This window comes from Aspergillus terreus, genomic scaffold, assembly GCF_000149615.1.
Source record: "Aspergillus terreus NIH2624 scaffold_2 genomic scaffold, whole genome shotgun sequence".
Lineage (NCBI taxonomy): Eukaryota > Fungi > Ascomycota > Eurotiomycetes > Eurotiales > Aspergillaceae > Aspergillus > Aspergillus terreus.
The window spans coordinates 2,550,208-2,563,198 of NT_165925.1; the positions used below are offsets into that span (position 1 = coordinate 2,550,208).

The following is a 12,991-nucleotide window of genomic DNA, read 5'->3' on the forward strand; positions in this document are numbered from 1 at the left end:
GATGGAAATTAAAACACTGCTTCGTCTTATTCTGTACATGATTATCACTAGCCTGACAGCACCTTCACCACATCCCGGAAAAGAATACTGGTGGGAGGTGCAACGAAAGGCGCCTCACGGAAAACACTCGCAAGTTGGCCAGAGGCTGACGTGTCCACCGCAGACGTAGAAACAGGTGCCAATGAGTTTTTATGCCAGTCAGCGCGGGATTGTCCCCCGAACAGGCTGGTCAGTCCGGAATCTAGCCGGGAGGCTAGCTCTTGGGGTTGAGTAATATGAGACACCCTCTGCTGGCATCCAAGCCTCAGCACGTTGGCTCCCGCATCAACAACAACATAATCTCCCGAGTGCGGGCTTGAAAGCAACGCAAGCGGAGGTTGTGATAGTTTGTGCTGAAATAGCTGCGACAGCGAGTCGATGTCATACACTCGCACTTGGAACTGAGATTTGGACGAGCGACTGTGGGAATACTGAGATGCAACGGCAAATGTCTTCGTCCTGCTGTCTACAGCAAGCAGCTGGGGTCTGTTGACGGATGCGGTATCTTCTGCCCCCAAGGCACTCGTCCTCACAAGGTCGCCAACCGTGTCCCATATCGACACTGAGTTCTGCGAGGCGATAACAAGTTGGCTCCCCAGGAACTTTGTTCCACAGAGTCGGCCTGGGTATACACCAGCCCTACTGCAGCGGATGGTACAGTTTTGAACGTCGACGATGATGGCAAGCCCCAGGTTCCCTGAAGCCACTGTTTCCAGGCAAAGGGCGAGCGCCGATCCATCCTCGGAATAGGTTAAGGATGCGGTGCTGACACTTGACCCTTCAGTCCCGATGTAGCCACTCAAGTCAATAGTATTTCGACACTTCCAGGATTCCAATGGCTCTGTGTGATGCTCTTGTTTAAGACCGCTCCGCTGTCTCGTGGTAGGGCACCAGAGGCGCAGAACCGCATCCGATCCAACTGTCGCGAATTCATGGGTATGGGGCCGAGATGCAAGGTCTAGGACCGATGCAGGGCCCAAGTTGGTGAAATGAGGCCCGTCTATGCGCGCGACTAACTCCCAGGCTTTAGTCGCATTGCTCCACTTCCAAAACTTCAAGAATACCTCGGCGGCGTATTGGTCTGAACCGTCGGTGCTGAGATCAAGTACGCTGATGTCTTGCTGGTGAGGACTCCATGTGTCTACCGTAGCCATCCATTTTCCATCGTGTGCCACATCCAAAAGAGTAACGTCGGGGGTATCGATTCTGGAACCTTCAGGGCCGACATTCAGAGTTGTTGCATTGGTGCGCGTAAGTGCTTGACGGGAAACATGGCTGTCTGTGCGGATATCGTAAGTCTGTAGCACGCAGAAGTCTGCCGATGAAAGGCCTTCTGGAGAAAGTTGTTGGCGGACGGGCACAGGCACCAAGAGATGGTCTGGGTATTGTGGATGCAACACAGCCGGAGATGCAGCTGATGGCCGAGCCTTTGACGCATGAAGTTTGGCGTTAAGGGTCTTGGGACATAGCTGCAGGCCTGTTATTGTCGCAAAAGGCTGCAGTTCTCTCGCGGACAACAGCACCAGACTGTTATCAGCCAATTTGACTAGGTAGGCACTACCGGTCTCGGACACCACGATGTTGCAGATTTGCGCTGAAAGGTGGGGAAGAAATTGCTTTCTGCCCGTATCCAGCTGCCATAATACCATTACTGTCTCAAGGCCACCGGATATGACATAATTTCCTAGATAACAGCAATGTCAGATGTGTCTGTCGCCCACTCCCGCTTCAGAAATTACTTACCATCGCGTGACCAGCGCACAGCGCTTACAGGATCTCGGTGCCAGTGCAGCCGCCTTGGGCTTAGGTTTTTCTTGCCCTCGGTGCCATTTTCGGCCGCGAAGACGCTCAAAACATCGTAATAGATCAACATAGAGCCGTTTGGTTCGCCCAGAACGATATCAATGGTCTCTCGGGGCCTAGCTGTATGCTGGCCTCGGCCACCAGCCTGAGACGGCTCAGAGGTGCATCGTATGTCGAGACAAGTGATGTTGACAGGTAATGCCATCTCTCTCCAACTATACTGCACCCCACCTGTAGTAGAGCTGGTAGTACCAAGTAGAATGTAGTTGCCACCGTAGGCAACAATGACCCTACTACTCCCTGGACACCTCACGTGTTCAACTGGAAGCTTCGTCTCAAGGATCACAGTGCTATCAGGACGCTTCCCCTCGAGGTGGGTAATCAACACTTCCTTCATCCCATCCGGACGACGCCGCAGGGATAGAACAGCGGGCGTTCCGCCAGTTTCGGGTTCGTGCGAGCAAAATTGAGCCGTGACTGTATTGTTGCCGATCTCCCAATGCGCCACCTGCGTTGCAGTCGTCCAATTCCATTCCCTCACAGTTCCATCCGATGTGAAAATGTAGAGATGTTCCTGGATTGTCGGGTGTAGGTTGTATCCAACGACTTTGCGATTTTTGCCCCATTTCAAAGATCGGAAGAGGCGTGATGTAGCAGCTGAGTATACATTGACTCCAGAATCGACGCCAACAAAGATATATCTAATGTGAAGGGACTAATCAGAACCATCTGAGAAATTAGAGGATCCAGTATCAAACTTACTCGTCACCCGGACTCAATAGCGGATCGATGTTTCTGAACCTTCCCGCAATGGAGGTAGATAAAGACCAAGGCTCAGGTGATACGGCGTTCTCTTCTCCATCAGCTTTGGCCAGACGGTGCTGGTCTGAACCCGTCTTCTTGACTGCCTGTGTCTCTAGATTCTCCCCGTCCCCAGAAGTGCGACGTCGCTTGGCCGGCATCTTCTTCTCTTCAATCGCGTCACTTTTTCGTGATCGTTTTGAATGCTGGTTTGAAGGGTCGGAGCCTGGCATATTTATCCAATTAACCGACTAAGTGGTGAAGATGCGGTATCCGATGACTTGAAATGGAGGAGATACCAGGTCGTTTAGCACATGTTGGGCTCGCTTTCACAATGAGAGGCACGGCGAAGTTGGAGGCCGACAAAAAATGAAGCGAATAGTTTCTCATGTTCCGCCTTTTTTTTTTTTTTAATTTTCTCCGTTCTGGCAGAAAATCCTTGCGCTAGGTCTTATCAGGATAATCTAGCTTGATCGGGAATGCGATGGGTCTTCTTTCGTCCAATGACGGCCATGCACGGGCATTCCCGAATCAATTGTCGCGGTTTTATCCAACCTGACCGCCCGCCGTCATTTCATGATCCCGACAGAACCTGCGCAGCATCACCTTCAGATCTTCAAAGCCAGGTGGGATCACCGCGAGCCTTTCCGATTTCATTTCAAGCCGAGTGAAGGTTGTTCTTCGAAGAAAGATGATTATCCCTGTCCGGTGTTTCTCTTGTGGAAAGGTAGGCGGGCAGACTTTTGCGTCGCTGTCTTTGGCGTCGCTGTCTTTGTCCTGCTAACATGTCTTCTGAGTAGGTTGTTGGAGATCTGTGGGAGCGTTACCTCCAGCTGCTTGATGAGGGTATCGCAGATGGGTATGTTCCGGACCCTTTGACCATCTTTCACCATCTATTGAGCTCTTTCTAAATACTGAGAAGGGACGCCATGGACCAACTTGGATGCAAGCGTTACTGCTGCCGACGAATGATCATGACTCACGTTGATCTTATTGAAAAGCTGCTCCGGTAAGTGGATTCCGTGCGCTTGCTTGCAGCACGTCGCTCAACTAAGAAACTTCTCAGGTATAACCCCACGGAGCGTGACCGCGCGAGGTCTCAGATATAATCGTCCTTGCGGAAAGATTTCCTTCATAGCTCTCTGATAATAGCACTCGGCCGTCTTCATCTCCTCGAATACCTCTTGATCACCACGAAGCCGAATTTCCATGACGACTGACGGGATATGAAAGACCCACAGCACTACGGGATCCCTTGCGATCTCTTCTGCGTGACGTCCGTGAAGCCTCCGGTAATCAGCAGAAACTGTCTACCGTTATTCGCTATTGCTACATGAATTTGGTTCATCGATTGAGAGGGAAGAAGACAACAAAGGGCTGGTCTTGAAAGGGGCGTTGCGTCATATCCAAAAATCTTGGTCTATACAGGAAGCGATTCCTTGTCTTTAGTATGCAGTTCCGGGAATAGGCGTTTCGGGGCAGGTTACGATTACTATTCTGGGCCTCCAGGTCCAATTTCTCATCGACTTTTCTCTTCCCTTTTCTCGACTGATTGTGTGATATATCTGGTTCTAGAAAGGTGGAGTCGACAACTGCACGGTGAGCGGTAAAGTGGAGGTAAAGAATAGTCAGATATACAACTAATGGGTACAAGCCACACACCCTGTAACTCGTAGACTTTTCGTAGACCAGTCACTCACGAAGAAAAAAGGGTATCAGCGGGCTAGGAGACTATCTCCAACCAATCTGTACCCTCTGAAGAGAGAAAAAGCGGAAAAGGGCAAGCAAGGATCGATGATGCCGCGGACAAACAATGTACGTACTCCGACATGGTCATCAGTACTCGTAGGAGAACCTTCCTTTGTAGTTTAGGATAACGAGACCCAGCCCTCGAACACCGGGGAGCCAATTGAAACCGCGACTCCCGAGGAGCTGCATGCGTTGTCACATCATGGGCGCTTAAGAGCATGTAGCCGAGGCAGCATAGGTGGATTTCATCGCAGCTCCGCCAATCAACATTGCATCAACCTGAGCTACGAGGAGCAATAGCAATAATTCATGTACTAAGGTAGGTAGTTCACCCACCACCAATGCACGAGTCTAAACTAAGCTCGGTATCTAAGGTCCCAGCTATCGCTTGTGTTCATGCCAAACCAACAACAACAATCCAACATATAGATATCCTATCTGTTGAAAGGCTTCGGTTGACTCTCGCGGACAGACAACAACAGTTGGGATTATCGATTTACAACAGGTACTTGTGCATTTGCTTTGTTTAATTTGCTGCATCCGGGTTACACCCCGAGTTCAGCCAGGATTAGCTTGCGGTCTGTCGAGCGGGGTTCTCCTTGGCCCCTTAAAGGTCGCCTACCCATCCACGGCTGTCAGCTGCACTGTCCTCTCTTTGCACATGACTATAAACATGGGATAACATGCCATTGTTCTCGTCTGTATCCTTTCCAACATGAGAATCGGGGCATCCAAGTCGCATTGCCCTGTATCATGTAAGGACCTGGAATTTGGCTCATTCAAACGTATATGAACCATGCTGATCAGCCCAGGTCGGTCAATAATGCTCCCTCCGATGTAGGGTCTTTACAAGACTCCGACCTCCGCGCGCCAGAACTGTTCCCCAATGGGTCCAGTGCTCAAGCCCAGTACACCTCAAGTGAACCGCAAAATGGTCCAGAAACCTCGTCAGAACTCCAGTCTAGAAATGCTGCGCATCCCAGCCTTGTGGTATGTATCAAAAGTAAAGCATTGGACCCAGGCTGTGTCCAAGGGTCATAGAGCTCGCTTCAGTCGACTGACATAACGTAGGTCAATTCCACCATGGCTACTTATACTACCTCAGGCGTGAATTCCATCGAAGACGAGGAGCCACCACAATCCGTCATACATGCACCTTCAGGTTTCGGTGACTTTGTGGGTATTCCCTAGCGTGCGATACAAAATGTACCTACTCGCTTACAGGTGAAGAAGGCAGACAATGTAACTACCAGTAGACCTGCGTCTCAACCAGGTAGCCGCCCTCTTTCAGGCAGCATCACTACTTTAGAGACGCCTCATGAAGATAACCAAAAGGTCTGCAGCACGTCAAACACTGCTCGCTCACCTGCTGATGGCATTGAAGAAATTCTCCAGCAGTCCGCTGTCACCACCCCCGTTGACCACAACAATCGAACCCGTATTAGACTGGGCTGAGAGGGCAACTCCTCGTGCTCAAACAATGGAAGAATTTGGGAAGACTGTGGTCACCTCCCATCCAACAGATGGTACGCTCCCCAGTCGAATTAATTGATCAGTGGATATGGCACTAACGTCTACTGGGCCTGTCAGACTGGGATCGTCATGATAGAACTCCTCCGGCCCACAGTGATGCCTTATCTACAGGAAGGGTGGCGCCGGAGATGTTTTCTGATGCAGAAATCGAGATCAAAGCACTGAGGGCTGCTCTTGCCGAATGTTGGTCGTTGTGCAACACTTTGGCCGGGTTGAGCTATATACATAGGACCCGGTCGAATCGACAGTCTGATGCGGAAGAAAAAACCTGGCAATCCTGTTGGCGACTGTGTCAGGAATTATACAACAGCCAGGACCTCGACTATGACTTGCAGATCAACCCCACCTTGGATCTCTGCCGGAAATTCTGCCAGACCCTATTCGATTCCAGAAGTCGTGATAACGAACTTGCAGACTCCATTCTCCGCGTTAGCTTCGAACTCAACAATCATCTATACAACACCCACGATCGAACACTCCCCGGTGCCTTCAGAGAGCGGACGCTGGACTTTTACATTACTCTATGTCACCGTTTGATGAAGCAGAGGAGCCAGACATCAGAGTCAAACACGCTGCTAAGTGCGTGCTGGTCGTTGGCCGAAATGCTATTCAGCATACGTCAAAGTAAGAAGGAAAAGAGGGGGCTAGACGAAGAACTACTCGGCTCGGCCGTGCAGGCTTGCTGGGAACTCTGTGATATCTTCCGCGAAGGGTGGACCCGCCATCGACTGGTCGAGTCTATTGCTACACCAAGGCATATCGAGAACCTGCGAGATTCTGATCGAGGAACACCTCGGCCTAGTCAGATGGCGTCCGGCCAAGCTGCCCAGCATTCTTTACTGCCCAGCCATGAGCCTGGTAATGGGGTAATGGTCACCAGAGGAAATCCCGAAACGCCGACGACCATATTCGAAGAAGCCGCCACTGTTTCGCCCGACGATGCTCCGATCCAGAACATATTTGTCTTGGGACAGGGTCCCCCTCAAACCTCACGTCACAAATGGTCATCTAATACGTCAAGTATCTCAGCACACACCCGATCTTCAGAGCAGACATCATCGACAAAGACGATAACGACATTCCGGAATGATCTGGATTTGGTATGTATTGAGGTTCTAGTTATGAAGGCCGCAATAGACAGCGGATTCCAACGTAACGGCCCACAAAGTTTGTCATCGTTTGTTAAATCACTCTCTTCGGATGCGTTCGGTCCAATGTCCTGGCAGACTTCCCTGCTCAAAAACTATAAGAACTTTGTGGCGGCCGATCCCGGGATTCGCAATATAGGGAATGGGACCCAGGCGAGCGCCGTTGATATAGCAAAGGCGGTCCAAGAAATGGTCCAAGGTGGCAGCCATCTTTGGTTACAGGATCTTTACCGACTTGTTTTTGGGTTCCATACTGAGGAGGCGATGGGGCGAGATATAATGCTTCGTGTGTAGGTAGAGCAAGTGGTCTCTGTAGACTGATCATAGGAGCAGCTGGCATAGCCATTCCACCACGGAATGTTTCCAGCTTTGTTGCCAGACTTTCCTCTTTCCTTCCGCAGTGATGATGGTCTTGCATTGAATCCGCCCCCATGTCTGGAGGCATACCACACTATGATGCAGACTTGGTGCGTTGCATCATGCATTTGCTACTCCTTTCCACCCAAGAAGTTCCATTGAGTACGGCGAAGGTCATTCTTTTTGGCATGGATCCTGGGATCTCCGTGGCCAGTTCTTACCTCGCGAAGGCGCAAATGTGCAATGACTTTCTAACCTGAACAACTTCGGAGGATGGTCCACTTCCTTCACTGTCGACTGCGGGGATTAGTGGGAAGCCAGTGAACAGAATACGTTCTGTCTTACGCAATCGACTCCCAACTATATGACCGCTCAATCACCTGTAGAGCTCTTTGATGGGCGTGTCGGTGAGAAATCTCCGTGGTGGACCCTGGCATGCGTCGTAGAAAGCTACATATTCAATCTATCCCAACAGAATGGGAGCTTCGCTCACCGCGACTGGTGAGTATCAAAGGGGCGATTTCTCCTACTGCTTCCTGGTTCGGCGCAATCCAATGCATATTCATAGAGTGTATCCATTTGAAAAGCAGTGTCTCCTCTAAATTAGGTCAATCTAGTATTGTTGGTTCACACGGTATCGCGATAGGGTTGGCCTGCGAGTCGGCGCTCAGGCGCGCAGCATCGCGAATAGTGGCAACTTTGCCGACCAAATAGTATTATCTAGCCCTAATGATCAACAGGCGTGTTACATGCCAAGGGTATCGGTTTGGGGGCCATAATGGTATATCCACCTCGGACATGCCCGCGGGTGGGCAGTATACTCGTTTACTCCGGAGTGGATATTCCACTTGACTACGCTTGACTACATAATAGACGGTCCACTTCGTTGGGATCGCCTCCTCATTTCCTGGTTAAGCTACATTGCCAAGGGTATGGGCTTGGGGGCCATGATGGCATATCCATCTAAGGCTCTGCCTCAGTTAGGTAGAAGTCTGCCTCGTTTCATGGTATTGTGGAGGTATAAAGAGCCTCGATGTGTCCGTCCTGTCTCTTCTCGAGTCCACAGTCATATCGAGTTTCAAGGTCGGTCAACAAGAACATATCCTCATTCATATATATCATCTACTCGACACAATCACCGCGCTATCAAAATGAAGTTCAATCTCGGAGTCGGGTTCCTCCTCTTTGTCACTGGCACCTTTGCGGATATGGGTACGTTCTCTCCGTCATCAATCTAGTCCTCCTGGCATATGTCGCTAATGGGACACACAGTGCCCGGAGACTACACGTGCTGGAACGGCAAATGTGCTGGCAAATGCGACCCGATAGATGGCGGGAGGGATGGAACTGTCACCGACACCATCATCCATCATGGTGATAACTGGTGTTACCTTCAAGCGGGCCGCGATGAAAACATGTTGAACGAGCCTAGGAAGTGCTCGCCTGCTTTGGGGTGTGCTCCCCCTCAGGAAGGCCATGTTTTATGTGTGACCAAGGATTACGACGAAGGTCTTGGTGGATGCACAAGCGAGAACTCCTAATGAGTCTATACTTGCTCTGATCCTCACATAGCGACTTGGGCAATCACGGGGGCGGATTTGATACAAGCGAAACCACTTTCGAGGATTAGGGCGGTCAGAACCATCCATTCAAATAGGATTCCAGTCGACGTTAATCAGATGTTGCTGTACCATATCTCCTATGTACTTAGCCAGGCTGACAGCCTTTGTCACAAATAACTGCCCCGACAGGAATTTAGAGTTAGCAAAAGAGCTACATCATGCTTGGGGCATGGAAGCGCTCAGCGATCCTGGCCCTGGTATCAGGTGCTACCGCGCTTGGCCTCGCCTTCACTCTCTAAGCAGGCGTGTAGTATGACCATCACTAGCCCCAGTTAATTTGAAGAGTGCAAGAAGCATACCTTGGGCACAGATGATAGAGAAAACACTTTGATACTTATCGAGGAGACAAGCCAGTGCGTGGGATGATGGGAGAGAGCTCGCAATGCCACTAGAGCAGTTCCTACTCACTGAGATATTCTTCACTCAGCCTCTCCAGATCACTGGAAGACATCAATACACCGATAATCTTAGCGAGGGCACCAGATATTGCGATGCAGGGTGCAGGGTGCTCACACTCTGCCCCTTGCTATTCTTTAGAAAACTTCTAAGTACTGCGTAGGCTGTTTTATTATTATCTAAATTATTTTTACTAGATATTTAATATAATATTTAAATAAATTAATAAGCATATTTATTTATAAATAAAAATAATATTTAGAAATTATAGTTAGCTAGAAGAGTACAATAAATTAATAATAATTTATTTAAAAAATTAATATTTTTAGCGTAGATTATATAGTTTAGAGTAGTTTATAAAGTTATTATTGTATTAGTAATAATTTCTTTTAGAGTTTTACTATTAGATTTTCTTATATTTAGCAGTACCTTTATAAAATAGTGACTTATTGAATATTTCTATGTTTTTTTAGATCTGTAGCAGGCTTCTAAAAGTTCTTTTAAAGAAGTTTTTAGACTATTTAACTAGATATTTAGTCTTACTACTATTTTTATTCTGTTTTTTCGTCTAGAATATAGTTTATAATCTATTTTTTTTCTATTAATAAGGATAGAAGACAATCTAACTACTACTTTTTATTAGTAGTATAGCTTAAACAGTAAAATATAGAAAATAGGATATAAGCAGCAGTAATATAGTAAAAACTAAATTATAGAATTAGAAGCTTTAGAAATTAATAATAGAGAAAAATTCTAGACAATAATAATTTAGTTTAATATTTAGCTATATAGTAGAGATATTTTTTATCTTTAAGAAAAACTAATCAGCTAATTGTAAAATATTTTTTTATATTTTTTATGTTTTTTATTATATTAAAGAATTATTATTTTTAACTTTTTTAGTATATTTTTAATAGTCTCTTTAGTTTATTAAAGTAATTATATTTTATTCTCTATTTTTAGAGCAGTATTTTTCAGTTAAGAAAGCTTGGTATTTATTTATAGATTTAATAGAATTTTTATTAAAGACTTTATTTATTAGGGCTTTTTTAATAGTAGAATGTGTCAGACAGTAGGGGTGCCTGCCTCAGGCAGCTATTTAGTCAGCAGATTCAGGCACCTATTTCAGGCAGCCATTATTGCTTAGGCAACTACCAGATTGATTCTATTGATTTCCATTGTTTTAATCTACATTGTTCTGATCTATTCTTTCTAATTCTATTACATTATCTACTTACGTTATCTACTTATATTATCTTCTAGTATTTCTACATTATTTCTAATTTTAATTATTAATTGCCTGTTTCTAGAAGACTCTAGGCTTTTAGAACCATACTATAAATAGGGCCTACTAATTCATGGTTCCGGGCTAGAGTTAACTAGAGTTATTTACTAGATTTAATTAGTTATCTAGTTCAATTGTCAATTTCCTCAACTCTCATTGGTTCACCTAGTCAGGTTAATAGGGGACTTCCCGATTAGGAAACCCTAGAGTGCCTAAGGCTCCTAGAGCTCGATATCTATTAAACAATATCTAATAATTCTAAAAAATATTTTATAATTTAGGCTTGTCTAATAGTTAAATATAATTAAGATTTTACTAGTTATAGAGAATTATAAAAAAACTATATATAAATCTTATCTAATAATTTAATTAATTTTTTAATTTGCCTCTGATTTAGATTATATAATTTATAGAATATTCCTGTCTTTTTAGCCTTTATTACAGAGAGAATATTTATATAAAATTTAGATATATAGATATAGTTTTTTAGTTTAAAGATAGTCTACTTTCTATAGTAATCTAACAGCTTTATTAGAACTATTTTAAAATCTAGAATTTCTGTATAGATATCGCTGTCAAACCCTGGGATCCGCCTAAGCTGCGCAACCTGCTAGTGTTATAGTTCAAGCACGAGGGTGACTAGATTCCCCTAGTCCAAAGAGTAATTAATACTTATCCTAGAAGAGCAACAACTCCGATAAATAGCAAAAAAAGATTCCTAAGAACTAATATAATAATTCTAAGATCTAAAGCAGTAAAAATAGGAAATAAGGCTAAAAGGATATATATATCTACTTATAATAAAAATATAAATAAACTATATTAGCAGTAATAACAATATAATTATTAATAATAATATTATTAAACGCGAAAAATTAAATAAGAACTATCTAAGTATATAGTAATAAGTATTTTTATATTTTTTAAATTTAATAATATAATATATTACTAATATATTTAGTAGTAGCTAGGTAATATACGATGGTGGATAGCTATATTATTAGTGCGATTTTCTATATACTATAAACTCTAATTAATAGATATATCGTTTTAGGTAATTAAGTCCGTAGAGATATGTATATGCTTAATTTCTTTATATTATTTCCTAATCCGGTTTAGCGCTTAGACTATAATTACTAAATTGCGGGCTAAATAACAGGTAAGTTGTAGGTATCTCTTTGTTGTAGGGTTCAGTTAGTTATCGCTGTCCGGTGGTTCTGCCTGGTATGGCCGCCCTTAACTAGTTGATTGACAAGGGTGCCGTAACAATCGCCTATTAAGATTTTTAATTCTTTAGAAGTATAGTTTTTAAAGGCTAATAAATTATTATTGTCAGACAGTAGGGGTGTCTGCCTCAGACAGCCATTTAGTCAGCATATTCATGCACCTATGTCAGGCAACTATTATTGCCTAGGCAACCCTTAGATTAATTCTATTAATTTTCATTATTTTAATCTGCATTATTCTAATATATCTTTTCTAGTTCTATTACGTTATTTGCTTACGTTATCTTCTAGTATTTCTATATTATTTCTAGTTATAATTATTAATCGTCTGCTTTTAAAAGACTCTAGACTTTTAAGACTATACTATAATAAAGTCTACTAACCTATGTTTCTGGGCTAAAGTTAACTAGAGTTATTTATTAGATTTAATTAGTTATCTAGTTTAATTATTAATTTCTTTAACTTTTATTAGTTTGTTTAGTTGGATTTATAGAGATTTCCTAATTAGGAAACTCTAAAATATTTAGAATATTTAAAATATTTAAAATACCTTAGACTTCTAAAGTTTTACAGTTATAAGCCCGGTTTACTACTATCTAATCTAACCGACTTTATTGATCTATTTTAACTATTTCAATTAGTCCGATCTATTTAACCGATTTAACCGACTTAATTAATTTAATCTGTTTAATCTGTTTATTTAGCCGATTTAACTGATCTAATTAGACTAATTTAACCGACCTAACTATTTAATCTAATTCTAACAATTTCTACTAATTTCTATTAGCTAATCTAATTTAATCTAATTATTAATTTCTATTAATTTTAATTAATATTATTGACTAAATTTAACTATTTTAGAAGGCCCTAATAGCTCTAGAATTTTTCATTAAAAATAACTAACCGAATTTTTATCTATTCTATTAGTTTTATTTAGTTAGTTTCTCTAGTTCTAATTAATTAAAATCTTTACTCTAAATAAAGGAATATAAAGCTATATTAATTTTAATTAGTTAGAAAAGCTTATTCTGC

General features: G+C 43.7%; 3 protein-coding genes across 3 annotated transcripts; 2 read left to right on the forward strand and 1 right to left on the reverse strand.

Moving 5' to 3' along the window:
• Positions 1–47: 47 nt before the first annotated feature.
• On the reverse strand, positions 48–2,876 carry ATEG_01887 (WD repeat protein; the record flags this gene model as incomplete). The annotated part of the gene is made up of 3 exons (XM_001209252.1): positions 48–1,723; positions 1,783–2,543; positions 2,605–2,876. 3 exons carry the CDS (start codon positions 2,874–2,876, stop codon positions 48–50), a joined length of 2,709 nt encoding a protein of 902 aa, XP_001209252.1.
• A 2,199-nt stretch (positions 2,877–5,075) lies between these two features.
• Positions 5,076–7,367, forward strand: ATEG_01888 (uncharacterized protein; the record flags this gene model as incomplete). Its single annotated transcript, XM_001209253.1, has 5 exons — positions 5,076–5,089; positions 5,205–5,382; positions 5,464–5,568; positions 5,777–5,918; positions 5,983–7,367. The coding sequence occupies 5 exons, from the start codon at positions 5,076–5,078 to the stop codon at positions 7,365–7,367; spliced, it is 1,824 nt and encodes a 607-aa protein (XP_001209253.1).
• Positions 7,368–8,581: 1,214 nt separating this feature from the next.
• ATEG_01889 (uncharacterized protein) lies at positions 8,582–8,971 on the forward strand (the record flags this gene model as incomplete). Its single annotated transcript, XM_001209254.1, has 2 exons — positions 8,582–8,642; positions 8,703–8,971. 2 exons carry the CDS (start codon positions 8,582–8,584, stop codon positions 8,969–8,971), a joined length of 330 nt encoding a protein of 109 aa, XP_001209254.1.
• Positions 8,972–12,991: the final 4,020 nt, after the last annotated feature.